The sequence below is a fragment of the Leuresthes tenuis genome, unplaced genomic scaffold (genome assembly GCF_036924035.1).
Source record: "Leuresthes tenuis unplaced genomic scaffold, fLeuTen1.0.hap1 SCAF_15, whole genome shotgun sequence".
NCBI lineage: Eukaryota > Metazoa > Chordata > Actinopteri > Atheriniformes > Atherinopsidae > Leuresthes > Leuresthes tenuis.
In genome coordinates, this window is record NW_027325369.1 from 4,729,456 (window position 1) to 4,745,918 (window position 16,463).

At 42.4% G+C, this 16,463-nt stretch overlaps 1 protein-coding gene across 6 annotated transcripts in view; it reads left to right on the plus strand.

Annotated features, from left to right (window-relative positions):
* Positions 1 to 16,463, plus strand: part of fgfr3 (fibroblast growth factor receptor 3) — a 67,731-nt gene that overhangs the window by 22,851 nt on the left and 28,417 nt on the right. For 4 of the 6 annotated variants that reach the window (XM_072366152.1, XM_072366154.1, XM_072366155.1 and 1 more), the window contains exons 3-5: positions 1,835 to 2,098; positions 4,664 to 4,729; positions 13,877 to 14,046. In XM_072366152.1, coding sequence (XP_072222253.1) covers positions 1,835 to 2,098; positions 4,664 to 4,729; positions 13,877 to 14,046 — 500 coding nt within the window. The remainder of the gene's footprint in view (positions 1 to 1,834; positions 2,099 to 4,663; positions 4,730 to 13,876; positions 14,047 to 16,463) is intronic. The other 2 variants (XM_072366157.1, XM_072366156.1) reach the window with 1 other exon arrangement.

Sequence of the window (16,463 nt, forward strand, 5' to 3'; positions counted from 1 at the left end):
TGTTTTAAAGTGACTCTGTCAGCATTACCTGCTGCCACTGCTAATCATGCAGTTGGCCTGGGAGGGTGCGTTTGTACACGCCAGCAGCCTGCCTCGCATTCAAAAAACTCATCACTCATCACTCACCACTTTTGATTTCAACCTTGCGGCTTCAGCTCCGATTTCCTATTCTCAGGTTGAGGCTGTATTTGAGCGGGCTGGGTTCAAGTCCGCCACTCACTTACGTGGCCCCGTCTGCATTAAGCAATGGGTGTATTTATTGGCCTTCATAAATCACTCTCTCAGCACACCTCATTCAGTTTTTCCCATGAGTGTGAGGCGGTGCTCCTGTGTGTGCAAACAAGTGCGTGTTGAGTCATTTGTTGCCGAAGCGGCTCATTCACAAACGTCTCCGATGGCTGAAAGTTTAAATGCATTCGAATGCTTCTTAGTTGCTTAGTTGCTTAGTTGCATGAGGATGTCCACTCCATCTCTCCCCAGTAGCGATAATGTGCGATTGACGTCTGAATAAGACAACACTTCTGATTATTGGATGAGAGGAGAAACAAGGGACCTCTGTTATTTTATCCAAACATGTCTGCTCCATCCTCAGTGGGGGTCAGCATCCTGAGTGAAGTTAGAAAAACATGTTTCCCCGGTTCTAACTAAGCTGGCACTTCTACTGGAGTGAATGAGCTGGTGTTTGACAGAGATGGCTGCAGAGGAGGGTGGTTCGTTTCCACGCGGCCCAGATCTGTCTTCTTCAAAAAGCTGTGACTTCCAGAAGCGTATTAGCTGATAGCTTGCCAGCAACTCTGCAGTTAGCTGTACACCACTGCCTTCTTTATACTAAGGAAACACTATGACTGGGCGGCCTCTGCGTTGCAGAATTTCAATACAGTAAAGCTTTAAGGTAATTCTGCTTTGTCAGGAAGAAAACAGACAGATGTTCCAACAGTCTAAACCACAAAACTAATCAATTGCATCTGGTCATGCAGATGAAGATAACAAGATCATATTTTGCATTTTTATATCATAAATGTACAGTATGGAGAAAAAGTCTTAATATGTCCTGGAAAAAGCATGACTTTCTTGTAATATTTTAAAGTGCTCTTGAGCAATAGTTCTCCAGGCTTTCTGAAGGTCTTTCAAAGTTTTTCATTGGACATTGGCTGCTTTTTCTTTTACTCATTTTCAGTCCAGTCCTTGAGGAATGCTTCTTTTTGATTATTTAACTTCTTTAAAAACGGCCCCCTAACTCATGGGATGAACCACTGCCATCTTTGTTCATAACAGACAACTTAGCAACTTAGTCTTTAGACACTTGCAGCCTGTCACAGATAGACATCATCATCGTTTCCATTCCTTTAGTTAGATCATGACAAAGATAACACAGTTTGACAGTGATGTGCCGTGTGTTCTTCAAAAAAGTTGGTAACAGATGAACAGTATGTGAAAGGGATATTCCTTATAAATAGGACAAAAAAGACTTGACGCGGGACCTGAGAGATGTATCTGACCCTTGAATTGATCTATCTCCTGTTCACTAAAGCCTCATCAGAAATGGTCTCTATGAAAGGGTGTCGATCTTGAAGCCATTCTTAAGAAAGGGAAACAGGGAGAAAAGGCTGAGCTATGCCAAATGACACGAGAAGTGGGCTGAAAATCAGTGGCAACAGGTCTTATGGAGGGATGAATCCTCCCGTCTTCAACATTATTGAAGCAGTGTGGGATCATCTTGACAGAGAACGGAACAAAAGGCAGAAGAATAAAGATGCTCATTGGATTTGAATTAAATCATAGGTCAAGTTGGATTTTGTTTTATAAAACTCTGTTTTCCCCTTTCTGTTTGCAGACTCTGTGTCCAGCGAGACAGCCTTCGTGGACGACTATGTTCTGGTCATGGGGGACACCCTGGAAATGCCATGTGAGCTAGAGGACCACTCAGAGCCCATCGTCTGGTTCAAGGACGGTGCTGGACTTGTGCCGAACAACCGAACGCGACTGGGCCAGCGGATGCTGCGCATCATTAATGTGTCGTACGAGGACTCCGGAGTTTACTCGTGCCGACTCGCACTGAGCAACATGCTGCTCTGCAACTACACCTTCAGGGTGACAGGTGGGAGCATTTTGTACTTCAAGTCTTTCTACTTCAAAACTTGGGTCTAAATCAAAGCTGTAACCTGTGAACCTTTTCATGATACTTGGGACATTGGCTGCACCCAGCAGAACTCTCTGAAGTCGGACCTGTCCTGCTTTTTCTGTCTGTATGATAGACAAATTGAGACTCAAAGTAATTCCTATCAAAAATACTTAAGTGGTTACAGTGGTGATGTCTCAACATGACAGTGAAATCTTGCTTAGGAGGAGGGTTCTATTATTTTCCCCTTGCCTGCTTTCAACTCACAATTAGATCCCTGCCAAGCTGCACACACACACACGCACACACACACACACACACACACACACACACACACACACACACTGTACGCACCGCACTGACAGACTTTCATTGGCTAACATCCGGACAAGTTTCCCCACAGATCAGACCTCCTGATGCACAATCAAAAGTGAAATTCATGAACTAGTGTAAGGATGATAGCTTGATGAACTCTCTAAGTGTGTGATGCAAGCAGATAGTTAATAAGCATGCATGGAGTGAAGGATGGAGGGAGGGAGCGTGTGTGGTGGTGGTGGGGGGGTGGTCAGAAGGGAGTGAACTGCAGCTTAAAAGTCAGCCAGCATTTTCCTGTAAAACTCATGCACACCAGCTGAGCCAGTTACTGACAGCTAATTAGAAAGCAATTAACTCAAAAGATTTCTGCATTGGAACCAGATGGGGTAGCAATAAATGCACAAGTTGGCTCCCTCTGAGTTCACCTACCTAAACACACTCGCATACACACGTGTTTAGCTGCAAGCCGGGGAAAAAATGTCCTTTTCCAGTACTGATTAGAAGTGGACAGCTTCTCATCTTGGACCTGCATATCAGCACTAGACTGCAGGACACATACAAGCACACAAGCATGCAGAAGAAAGTCATGTTCTGCTTTAACGTCAATTTTTCCTTCTGAAGCAAGTGCATGAATAACGTGAGATAAGTGAATTTGCTTCCAGCTCTGCTCAGCATGTCTCGGGTTGAAACCACACAGGACGCAAATTCATTGCTAGCTATCGTGAAACAAATCATCTTAGCACTCAGTACCTGTTTGAATTGCTTTAGAAGTGTGATGACAGTATCCTGTTCCCCTCCCTATACTTTAAACACCGGTCCGCCTACAACACACATGCTGTATTGTGTTGTTCCTCAAATATTTGAATAAGGTGTCAGATACCATGAAGCAGTATTAGATTTAGCACCTGGACGTCGTCCAGGCAGCAGAAAGCAGCCAGATCGTATTGTACACAGACGGTACTCATGTTGAAGACAAGAAGCAGTGAGGGGATGAAAGAACTTATCTGCAGGCTGCAGTGCATGAAAAGGAGGCTTAGAGGTTTTGCAGATGCATCATAAATTTCTGGAGGTTCGTCAGAGACATATGTTTTGCATACACGGCCAGACTTCTTTGCCGTCTTGTACTGAGAAATATGTATTTTTAGTTGATCGATGTCTCTGACTGAGTTTGGTACAAAGTTGTGAGCCACGGCTCATAGGTTCTTGGAAAAAGTGACCCTTTGGTGGATGCTCCTTTTGTACCCAATCCCGACACCCTCACCTGTCACCAATTAATCTGCTCATTGTAGTTTTTGTTCCATTTTAGAAAACTTTCCCATTCAAAATAGGGTTTGTAATTTTATGGTGTGACACCAGTGTGTGTGTCTTCCTCACCATATTCCATTTTAAGGCTTGTTTTCTCACCACCGGGGGAAAAAAATAATTCTTTCCTTGTCTGCAAAATTCCACCAAACTTTGGATGAATATCTCTGTTGAGTTGTTCCACAGTCATGGAGGGCTTCTGTGGACTGAGGTGTCAAATAATAGAAACAAAAACCTGCTAGTCAGGAGTTTCAGGAGCAGATTTAGCTCACCGGGGCTGTCGAGGTAACAGCTGGCTCTCATTAAACAGACCTGAGGAACTGAACCAGAAAACTCCAAGGTCAGAGGGAAAATAATTACAACGCTGCTGTGAAAAAGTGTGATACAGCAAATCTAAACAGTGACCGTGGCTGCAAAATAATTAGACTGACACGCAGACCTGTTAGCAAGCGCCAGTTAGTCTGTTTTGCTAGGATAGCTCCAAAGGGTTGCATTTGGGTTTGTGTCTTCATGTGCACACACTTTCAGACAGCCACACAAATGAGCCTCTGATTTCTGACATGTGTGGAAATGTTTGGGTTGTAATATTTGAGAGCCGCCGCACTACACAGAACTGTACACTCATTCATGAGTTTCTGCACAGTTGAGTGGAACGTGCATTTGTGCACCCACGCATTTGTGTCTATAATTGTATAATAATACTCATTTGTGAGCACGCACCATTTAATCTGTAATGTGTGCAAATTTCAGCTATTTTTACAGTCTTATTTTATGTTTTTTTTCTTGCATAACTGTGATTCTGAGTTGCCGACCTGCCAGATTGTTATCTGATGCCAAACAAAGTTCAGAGCTTAACCAGGAATCAATCGTTGAAATCCAAAACATTAATAATGAACTCTGAAATGTCTTTGTGTTTCCCTTTTTCAGATTCTCTGTCATCTGGTGATGATGAAGACTATGACGAAGATCCAGAAGATGCAGGTAATGGAAATGGTGAATTCTTAATTAATCTTTACTCTCACACAATTATGAAGTCAATCTCATTTGTTTTTCATGAGGCAATATTTCCGATGCTTTCCCTGAACCTCAAAAACAGAAAGGAAAAATATGACCACTTTACACGTCTTTATGAGCCATTATTATTGTGATAGGATGAATTGATCCCTTACAAGAAAAACATCATGAGTAGCCAACAGATTAAAGTCATATAAGAAATAAAAACGAATGACTCAAGACTATAAGCAGGAGCAAACAGAAAGCTTAGATTGTGTCTTCCCTCAGATTCAAGAAAAAAGTATTTCTCATTTACTCAAACTGAAGGTGACGAGGTGTCATCAACAGGCGGGTGGGTGGTTGGTTGTAGTAGGTGACATCACTTGGTGTATTATATCCCATCACAGCGGGCAGCGGCGTCTTATCTCTGCTTCATGTGGAATCAACTGTAACTACCCAAAAGCGTTTTGGAACGACACACAACACGACTTGCTGTGTTGGCATCGATCAAACACTCAAACACACCGTTTCTGAGTAGCAAACAAAGCAATATTTCTCTTCGCACTGGAGTGTGCCTGGTTTACTTTATCACCTCGAGACGGGGACCTGAGTTTGATTAAGGCAGCATGAGCCACATCGTTAAGCTTCATGAGCAGCACCTGCCACACAGGCTGCTACATGACCTCAGGAGTGGGCGCTGGTAGCAGCTGGGTGAGCCTGCATGTTGGGAACATGTAGGTTTGTAGACAATGCTTTAGCGGCTGTATTTTCCATTGATAGTGTGATGATACATTTTTTAACTTAGTTTTGAAAGAAGATAGATTTGATCCACACGTGGGATGTATTTCCAATAAAGATAATAATAAATGCTAACTGAGGCACAGTTGTTTTATGTGTTCAGATCCAGATTTGTGTTGGCTTTCATTGGAGACAAAGATTATTAAACATGAAGTATGGGCGACATATGGAGTACATTAGTGATAATAACGGCTGCCAGCGGGAATGAAGTGCAGAAGTTTTCCAAGAAAGAAACTCACCTGATAAATCTATTTTACATGTTCATTTTCTTATCTTTACTTCACATAATTTCATAAGAAAAACAACAGAAACGTTGATGTACAGTTTGAACAGTGTAAAAAACACTATTTATTGGCAACCTTTCTTTTAATGAGCCGCTGGAAATGTTTGCTTCATATTACTTCTGCCACACTCTGCTACCTTTATTCCTAGAGGTTAACCAGCATTTTATAGTTAGGATTTATTTTACTTGTCATTGTGGTGAAAGAGTTTGCCTACAGAAGCAACAACAATGTCCTTAGAAAGTTTTTGTGTGCCACTGTGAGTCTATCTATGGCTCCGTTAAGATGATTAGAGTTATCAGAGTTTTGTATGTATACTTGTCGTTATGTGGCTCTTGTATCCACCTGCTGCTTTGCTGAACTCGCATGAAACCCGTTACCCCAGAGTGCTTAACTGAACTCCACTGTTGCTCAGATGAAAAGCTGGTGGTTTGCAGCAGGTAACACCCCTCTAAGTGCTCCGCTGTGATGTGAGCTGATTTGGAATTCAGAGATGTGCCGAGTTCAGATACAGGTGAACAAAGAACAATGTGGATTGGCTTCGCAGAAATTACATGCTCAGCTCTGTCAGAAAGCTTGACTGCAGAGAGACAGAAAGCGTCTCCACCCAAGCCAGACGCCACACTGCGCTGCCTTTATTGTACCATATGGATGGAAGAAGACAGGCTGAGAAAAATCTGAATTAATAAGAGAAATTAGATCATGAAAATGCTGTGAAAGATCAGAGACAAAAGGAAAGACACGAAGGAAGACAGTGGGGAGCCAAAAACTTGGAGTCCCACTGAAAAAGAGACAGGAATGGGTGGATGAATTGATGGATGGGTGAACACCAGACTCTTTGGATACTTAAAATGTACACGGCAAAATAAAAAATATTTAATTAGACAGCAAACAGCAACTGAAAAACAGCCAAGTCGTTCCAAAAACGTCATGATTATTAAAGTCAATCCCCATCCACCTTAATTGCTCATAAAATGTGTGCCAGGAGCAAAATATGGAGCAGTTTCAATGACGGAGCGACAGGCGGACGCCTTGCTGAAATCAAAGCCCCTTTGTAAAAACGCTACGACTCTTTAAACCCATGTCGTCACACGTGACTCAAAGTAAAATACCAAGACAGTGACTTTTTGGAGATGCTGCTGCTGAGACAGCCCTGTGGTTATCATTACGGTTTCACCCAGTCTTTTGCCATCATATTACCACTGTTACATGGCAGGAGATAGGAGATTGAAAGACAAGAGATTTTTAATTCCAGAGATCCGTGCATCTGCATTAGAGGTGCTTTGGGTAGTGGGAGTGGAAGGGAAAAATCAGTGAAACAATTCTAGAATGAACTGCTGCAGAACTAGTTAAAAAAGATTTTCTTGCAAAAAGATCATCAATCTTCAATGAGTGTTTTGATGGTCTTGGATTAAAATGCTGACGTTGCACTGATTCTCAGTATGAGTTGGTTCCATGTCACACCCAATCTCTCTCAGTCGATCAAAATAACAGTAAACGTTCTCAAAGTTGCTCAGGTCATTGAGACGCTCTTTCACTTGTTACATACTTGGATGTCTGTTAATGTTCACTATATCTGTCCGTCTTATTGTTCCTGTCACTTTCAACTTTAATCCCTTCATTTTTCTTACCTCGGATGTAATTTAAAACGTAATCTTGCCTCACTTTCAGATGCCTTTTTCTTTAAAGGTATGTATGATGCTTTCATCCAGAGACAATGTACGTGAAAGCAGCACATTAGGATGCAGAGTTAACGCTGCAGAAAGCTCCTTGTTGCTGTCTTTGTGCTGCAAGTCACTATGGATAAGCTTTAACACCTCCAGAGTTAAAAACCTGAAAGTGTTTGAATATGCAGTTTTCCCCTGCACTGAAAGCCTGTAGTGTTTTCCAAATGGACCCAAGTGGCAGCAGCAGCAACTTACTGCAGACATCCTGAATGCCAGTAAATAGCCCCCAACTGCCAGACTTAATCTCTGGATGTAAGTCTACCTCATGACATATGAGGCTCCAATTTCCTAGCCAAAAGGAGAGGGATTAGCTCAGAAACATTAAACCCCTATCGCTGTTTAATGTCCGCTAAGCCACCGCTAATTAGCCGACTGTAGCAGGAAGGAGCCATGTGACAAGCCACACAGCCAGACAGAGAGTCCCTGATAGTCAGCGGAAGAACATCCACATCTACAAGCAGAGAGTTCCAAGATGTGGAGATGGTGAAAGAGTCAAACTATTAATGAGGAGTGGGAGCAGAAAAGTCTTTGCTGATTGACAGAGACTTGGAAAGCGAGAGAGCGGGAAAGACGGAGAAAGAAAAAGAAGCTGATTGTTTGAGGATGTGAGTTGAAGCAAAGCTGCTGCAGACATGAGCTTGTTCTCCACAAACATTAAAAAAGAGAAAAACAAAGTACACTGTCTTTTAATTCCAAGATTTTTTGTATCAGGACAGAACAAAAATTCTCTGGCCATCACAGGCTCTGAACATCAGGTTCAAGTTCACCCCCAGCAAAGACCATGTAGTGCTCAGAGAACAAACAGAGCTCCAGCTCAGACTCTACAGGCCTCAGTTCGAAACATTAAAGTTCATGACAGCACAATTAGAAAAAGACTGAACAAGTATGGATTGTTTGGAAGGATTGAAGGAGAAAGCCTCTTCTCTCTAATGAGACATATTGTAGAGGTATTATTGCCACCTTTTGTGTGGGAGACCTGGGTTCAAATCTCCTGCATGAAAGGTGCTACCTCCAGTAGGGGTCCTTAGGCAAGACCCCCTTATCCTACCTGTAAGTTGCTTTGGATAAAAGCGTCTGCCAAATGCGTAAACAAAGTAAAGTCCCTTAAGAAAACAACATGAAATGAAACAAAGGCATCCACAAACATGCTTTACCCTGCGGGCAACATCGTCCTTAATCACCTTTAGTAGGAGAATTATAGCTTCTGCTCTTTGATCACTCATTTGAAGCAACACAATTCAACAACATTTTTAAATTCAATGCTTCAGAGATGTTGAGCAGACAGAGCAAATAAAAAAGTTAAGACACTCAACCATCCTTTGCCCTCACACGATGAGTTTGAGTTATTTAAGTGGGAAGCAGTATGCACTCTCCGAGCCTGCGTGAAGCGAAAGGGTAGTGTATGTGTGTGTGTCAGGGGGGAGGAATTTCAACAGAGCCTAATCTGTGCTCTGCTGTGCTCCGGAGCTATGCAGCCCCCTTGTTTACCCTGGCAGGAGAGCAGAGAGCCGGACGCCGGGCCACACTACGCTGCTCCACAGACTCCATTCCTCCAGTTCTGTTTGCCTTGAGTCCCTGCAGGCCCTCCGGGGCAGCGTGCCTTCAAAGAGCCCCAGTGTAATCTGTAATGAAATCTGCCTGTGTGCTCGCAGGCGTCAGTGAGGGCAAATTATACAATTACACAATTAAAACACCCCCCCCCCCCCCCCCCTTTTTTTTTCTCTGCCCCCCTTCACCCAGATCGGTGTCTCAGCGCTGAAGGGCCTTGTGCCCTCGGCTCTGCTCCGTGTCCTGCTGCAGCTAATTGCTGTTGTGTTGTTGCGCTACAGTCAGACTGGAAGAAGATTCCCAGTCACGCTTCTCTGATGTGCAACACAGAGCCACAAGTCAGAGGGAGAGTTAGAAAGGGCTGTAAGGGGGTACATTTCAAAGTGTGTGGAACACTTGTTACGGCAACACATGATTCAAATACAAGATAAGTGCAGTCAGTTTTTTTTGTTTGTTTTTTTTTTAAAAACAGCACCCCTGCCAAGGCTGCACAATCCACTAATCTTGTTTTTTTAATAACAAAAAGTATTCAGAAACATTTTATCTGAATCTGGATCACCATCAAAATACACACTGTGCAAGCATTTTGCCAGATGTCTGTCCTTCAAATTAGTAGTTCATGAGAAAATATCATAAGGCCTTTAGAAATAATCTCCCAGTATAAAAATGTGGAAAAAAATGTGGATCCTGCCTAAATGTGAATAATTTTCTTTCAAGGTGGCTTAACGATGAACCAGATTTCATTGAAGTTAGTTGAAATGTTTCAATAATATGCTCTCTAACAAACAAAAAGGTTTGAAAACCCTCCCATGTGCCAGTGTAGTGAAGGTGATGAATATGCATAACTTGTAGTTCCATAAAACACTGTAATGTCTGCGTTGTACTTGTTTCTACGGACGTCACTGAGTTTAGATCATGCTGTTTACCGTTGTAATGAAGGGAGGGAGACTTTGTTTGGAATGAAACTCTCCCCACTGACTGAGCTCACCTCCTTCTGTGTTCAGAGATTCCTTTAGCCACACTTTGGAATCTGTTATCAAACATAAACCAACCAAGCTGGAACTCCGTCGTGTATTTTTAGGCTCCCGGAGAGATTTCCCTGCCCGGTTAACCTCTGCAGCTGACAGGTGGACGTGACACTGTAACTGCAGAGCTGAGAGAAGATGTTATGGTAAACCACTTTCCACTACAGCAACTGCATATCCATGCAGGGCAGGGTCATGTGGAGATCCCATCCCAGTGGAGGTTAAGGGGTATCTGTTTTGAGCCCCCCCTCCTTCGCCTCCCTCTCTGAAAACCCTACTCCCTTTCAGTGAGGAAATACCATCCATACAATTAGACAGGGGATGAGATCCCTGTGTCTTCCTGAGAATGCAAAACAGGACTTTACATTAAACAAAAAATATGCTGACATGAAATCAAAATAATGCCTGAAGTTTCACTTCGGCAATTTTTTAATCATTGTATCCCAAAAAATTGTACAATTCAAAGATTTTGCCAATAACAAAAAAAATGCCTTAAAATGGCTTGGGTATTTTTCTTCAGTAAGGTAATGGGAATCTATGAATATGCTATTCTTGCTCTACCCACATCTCTGGCCAGCAAGAAATGAGTAACTCGGGCAAGTTACTGAGCTAACTCACATGGGGTGCTCATCTGGTCTAGCAAGGAGGCACTAGTCAGTAACTAGAAGTTGATAAAATATGACACTAGAAACGAATGACATCCTGCAAGCAGCGTTGCCCGCTTGTCGTATTTATCACTAGATTTAGCTACTTCTCAGACCCTTCAGCAACCTTTTTTTAAAAAATGCAACTCTCAACAAATTTAGCAACATGTAAGACGATGTGTGACAGCTGTGTATTCTAGTGAGTGAGAAGTAGCAGGCAGGCTAACTCACATCTGCAGTGTGACAGAAGGGAGGAAGTGGAGCAGCAGCCAGCCACCACACAGCAGTTGACATACTTTAATCTCTTAGAGAAAACATCTGAGACATTCTGCTATTTCTAAGTTTCTCTAAGTCAATATCAAACACGTGAATGTAGCTTTTTACTAAAGTGGATGTTGGTTTTGTCATGATGCTGTGCGTATAAAATACAGACTTTATTAGAGCAGAGCGGCGCCATTTTATCCAAATGGGGCGCTTTTCTTTCACAATCTCAGACTTGTAATAAAAAAATGCGAGCAAGTACTTAGGATTATTTCTTTTCTTCTATGTGACTGTCTGACCCCACCTTTATGAGACTGTAGGTGTTTCTCTGCAGGTTCTAAGTAGAACTCTTCTGTCATATCGTTGATGGCAGATTTTTGCTCATGGCTTGTCCTGTAATGGACATGTCAGCAAGGTTAAAAACTTGACATCTAAGGAAGGAGGACTTTAAGGACTATATGAAAAGTTTGGTTCTATACACTTTTATAGAAGGACTGACGAGAATATAAAAAATTCTGAATTGTGAACTCAACTCGCCACTTCGTAATAATCAAAAAATCATGTTGAGTGATAGGTGATCTGTTTGACCCCACCTTTATGAGACTGTAGGTGTTTCTCTGCATATTCTAAGTAGAACTCTTCTGTCATATCATTGATGGCAGATTCCATGTGACCTTTTAAAAATTTTCAAAAAGCCAATTTTAAAGAACCTACATGAAAGAGAGAAAGGGGTGAACATTTTTTTCTTTCATTTTTTAAAGATTTAAACATCTATTTAGCCTTAGCTGCACCCTGTCACCAACTCTTGTGCACAGGACAATGTTTTTCTTGGGAAGTAGAAAAAAAAATCTATTGCCAGAAAATTTTGGAAAAAGACATCACAGTTGCACCTACTCTGTTTGACTGACAGGTGGTTTTGAGGAGTGGCGCTTAGCAGCTAAAGGTCACTGAATAAACCAGTCTTGTGTGTTATGTGGACAAAAACCACAGAGACTTCTCAAGCTTGTATTGAATCCACGTCGGCGTCTATTTTGAGCCAAAGACGTCATTGTGGCCAAAGGTTCAGCAGCAGCAGGAAGGTGTTTTCAGGCCCAGATGAGTTCAGGACTAGCAGGACCACACATCGAGAGAGAGAGACTGTTTAAAAACTGTGTGTTTTTCTGTTTAACTGTGTGTGTGTATGTGTGGATGATTACGATGCCAAGAAAACAATGTGCTCAGACTCCTTGGAGGGTTGTCCCACACTGTGCAAGTTGCTCCACATACGCAGAGACAGAGAAGAGACCGACGGAGGGGAGTAATGAAACCTAACAGATATTTCATTTTTGAGGTGGAAGCAGTTTGTGTGTGTGGTTCCACGCGGAGAGTGTTTGTCGTTGCAAGCTGAGGAGTCTCACTAACTCTTCACACACACAGTTTACTGTCTGTTTAATAGAGTTTCGTGACATTCTGTTTGCTTTCTAAGAGGATACGTCTGCGTCTTTCATCACTGAAAATCTCCCTGAGTCTGGTTGTCATTACTCTGTAAAGCTGGAGCCAAAGTAATCTGTGTCTGAAATGTATCAGAACACCGCCAGCATCACGATGAACAGACTCGCACGTGTAGTAGATCCAGCTCAGGCTTTATGTTCAGCAGTGATTGACATCTCACCTGCTGTATACTGAGGAGTTAAAAGCTGCCCATGTGGTGTCGAGGGCAAGAATTACCTTTTTAGCTGTTGGCTAATCCCAGTCTGATAGCACACACTCGCGCATGCAAACATACACACAAGCGCTGCCATTGAGATGGTAATTTGCTCCCCACTCTCCTCCTGTGTTTGGAAAGTAAAAGAGACATCTGATGACCGGTCAGCTACCTCCCCAGCTTTTGTCCTGGGAAACACACACACACAGACCTATAAAGAGGGTGAGTGAGCCATGCCTCAGTGCTCTCACACTCCGCACCCACACAGCGGGAACAATACGCCTGTCTGACTGGCTACGCTCTCTTTGTCCGGTGTCCTCTCAATACAACTCAATAAATTGGCCTGACGGGTTTCCAAACTCTCAGGTTTGGACGATTCGGATGAACTGTTGTATTGCTATCAGGAGGATGAAGATGATATGTTTTGTTTGCTCCTTGCGACGCTTCAGGCACCAACATTATGTTCTTTCAAAATCTGTCAAACTGTGTTTCACACCGCTCGGTTGTCACAAACTTAATGGTGTCTCTTTGGACACCAGGTTGGGCTTCACATTGCAGAGCAGCGTTTGAGCCTCGGGTACTTTCCTACACATGCTGATGGGGAAGTTGTTGCTGATGGATTAACTTTGATGAGTCCCCAAATCTCATCAAACTTAAAATGTTATTAAAAAAAAACACACACAAACCTAGTTTAAACTTTAAAGTTCATGTCAGTCTCTGTAAACAGTGTTGGTGCTCTTTGCATTTTAAAGAAGGAAGATCTCTTGCAAAAAACCACAACCTCACATCTGTTCTGGAAACGTGCGTAACTCATCCAAGATGCACTTCTTTCAAAACAGGGCAGGGGAGCAAGTTGTCCCATCTTTGCCATCTTTTTGCAATCACAACATCATGTAACTATAATTTGTTGGAGGGTCTTTCCCCAAATTGTTCTATGATCTAAGAATACACAATAAAATAGAAAACAAGGGACAGATACGTTTGGAGGAGAGAGAGGCATCTCTTCAGGGAGCAAAAGTCAGACAAAGCGATCCATCTTCCTGTTCATCACAGCTCTAAAGCCAACGTACCAAACTGCTCACAAATTGTTATATGTAACTGTTTGTCTTAATTAAGTCATTTTCCGATAACTAAAACAGTACTATTTTGTTTTTTGTTTTTTTTTGTTTTTACCAACAGAAGCCCCATATTGGACCAGGCCCGAACGGATGGACAAGAAGCTCCTCGCTGTGCCCGCCGCCAACACCGTGAAGTTCCGCTGTGCTGCAGCCGGCAACCCAACACCAACCATCCGCTGGCTGAAGAATGGCAAAGAGTTCAAGGGCGAGCAGAGGATGGGAGGCATCAAGGTGAGAGGAAGAACATTTTCACACTTAAAGGTTAGAGGAGCATGGCTGTGATTTATAGACTCAAACCTTCTCACTAGCGCAAAAAAACTCTGCCTGGAAGAGGTCAAGCTCTGCCCTGCTTGAGCTACTTTCTAAATTTCTTTTCGTAAGGCATTTTAATCCCTTGGTAGTGTAGAGGAGTCCATCATTAGATGAGTGTTGCGATGCTCCCTGGTGTGAATTTCCATAACTGGAGGAGTGTGAAGGTGTGTGCTGAAAGAAAGCCATGCTCTGTGAATCTTCTCACGGTGAATAAAGGTCAGAAAACACGCCACGAAGCCAAACCCCACCGCCCAAAATAAATTTAAGGAGTCAAACTGCTGTTGCTGAAATCAGAGTGCTACTCAGATTGGTGCATGCTTGTGTGATAGTTCAGCGTTGACAGTAAGGCAAACAACAAACAGCTGTTGTATTCAGTTTTGTCATCGAATTCACTCTTAAACAGGGGGTTCTCGTGTGGAATGGCACCGTTTAAACTCACAGGGCTTGTTCCTCTAATGGCCCTTAGCTATAAGAACAAGAGACAAAAGAAGATGTGTGTTTAGTTCAAAATAAACTGAAACTCAATTGCATGTAACTTCTAAAATTATACCCAGAGATGTTAAACCTTTGAGGCTCATTCCACCCTAATTTCGCTCACAATGCCTTGATAAAGTAACATTTAGGGGACATAAATATACCTTTAAAGATCTTACAGTCAAATATTTTAAGACTTCTGTTCCCATATTTTTTTAATCTTTAAAAATTGTCTTGTTAATGGTGGTTTGTTAAAACAGTTTGGTTTAAGGAAGCAAAATAGACAAATGAAAGTGTCTTGAGGCGCACTACAGTTTCATCCTCGAATGTCAGCAGAGTAAACATGGTCAGGCGGTCAGTGAAGTAAGGGAGAGACGTTTCTCTCCCCTGTGGAACTTTAGTCTTTAAAGAGTTAAATGTAATGAGATCCCACAGCTATTAACAGTTTACAGAGATCTCCAACATCTGCTCCCAGCAGACCAACAGCAGTTGTCTCTCTCCCTCTGTCCCCACTCACACACACACACACAGATTCACACACACCTGTCACCAGCCTTCAGGACGCCCTAACTTGGACTGAAGTGGCTTCCCGACAGCAACTTTTAGCATGTATAGTGCACATGACGATTTGCTGATGATAAGGTGTATCTACATTGTTAGCAGCAAATTAATCTCGAACTGACCGCTCAGAGCTCTTCCACCTGTTCACCCGGTCTCTGATTACATAGTAGTCAGGTAGTCCTGTTGGCTTTGTGCTGGCATTGTTAGTGTGAGCTGTGAAACAAAAAGAGCTTTTTCAGGACTCAGTTTTCGTATGCACACTGCAGGAGCAGTGGACGTTTCATAGGACGTTTCATTTGCGTAGCTGATTTACACTGAAGGGATATCTGCTGTGTTGATGAGAAAACCAGAGAAAATCCCTTAAAGGCTTGTTTGACTTGGTGTTGATCAGTCGTCCAGCTCATGATAATCGTAAATATTCAAAATTCAAGAAGGAAACTGTACTTTTTTCTTTCTTTTTTTTTGCTTCTTAGGCTTGCTTCAATTTCTCATCTAAAAGGATTTTCAGTGCTCACTGACTGGTGGAGAGTTTCAGGCTTATCAGCTGTTGTTAGGACATGTTTCTTCAGCCTGTTTGGTTCTGTTTGGTATTTAGTTCAAAGGCACCTGAAGTCATTAAAAGGCCATTAGGATTCCTGTACATTATCTGCTCTGTGCTCTTCTCAGGACTAATTGTGAGTTTAGTCACCACAGCCTGCACTCACCCTGGAGAGGATAAAAGGGTCCAACCAAACAGGACGTGTCGTATTTGTGGTATGCGTTGGTTAAGTTCTGTCAGAAATGTTTGCCAACAGCTGTATGGCATCACTGCAACATATTTAAAGCAAAAAAGTGGTATAGTATTGAGTTTTCATTTTTATTATTTTGTCTTAACAAAGACAGACATTTTGTCACCACTCGTCATATCCTTCCATGCAGAACCGACAGTTTGAATGCACTTTCTTGAGACTCAGCTTGTAATCAGTCTTTTTGCTTTAAAGCCATTTTTTTTCCTCTTGCCACTGTTGGATGGGTTTTGTGCCCATCAGTATGATATTCAAGAGGACATTTCCGAGCAAAGCAATAATCGTGATTTCTGATGAAAAATTCTTCTGTTTTCTTTTAAGTTTTTTTGGATAGGTTTTCATCTACAAAAGCATTTACCTCCTTCATAATTGAAAGTGCAGTGGTATCTACACCAAAATGTTCAGAGGTGGTCGATGCCTTTTTGAGATGTTTCTCTCGTGAATTTGAGCTCTACGAACACAAAGCATGCTTGAAAATGTAGCACATGTAATTGATTTTGATGTCCATTTTGGCAG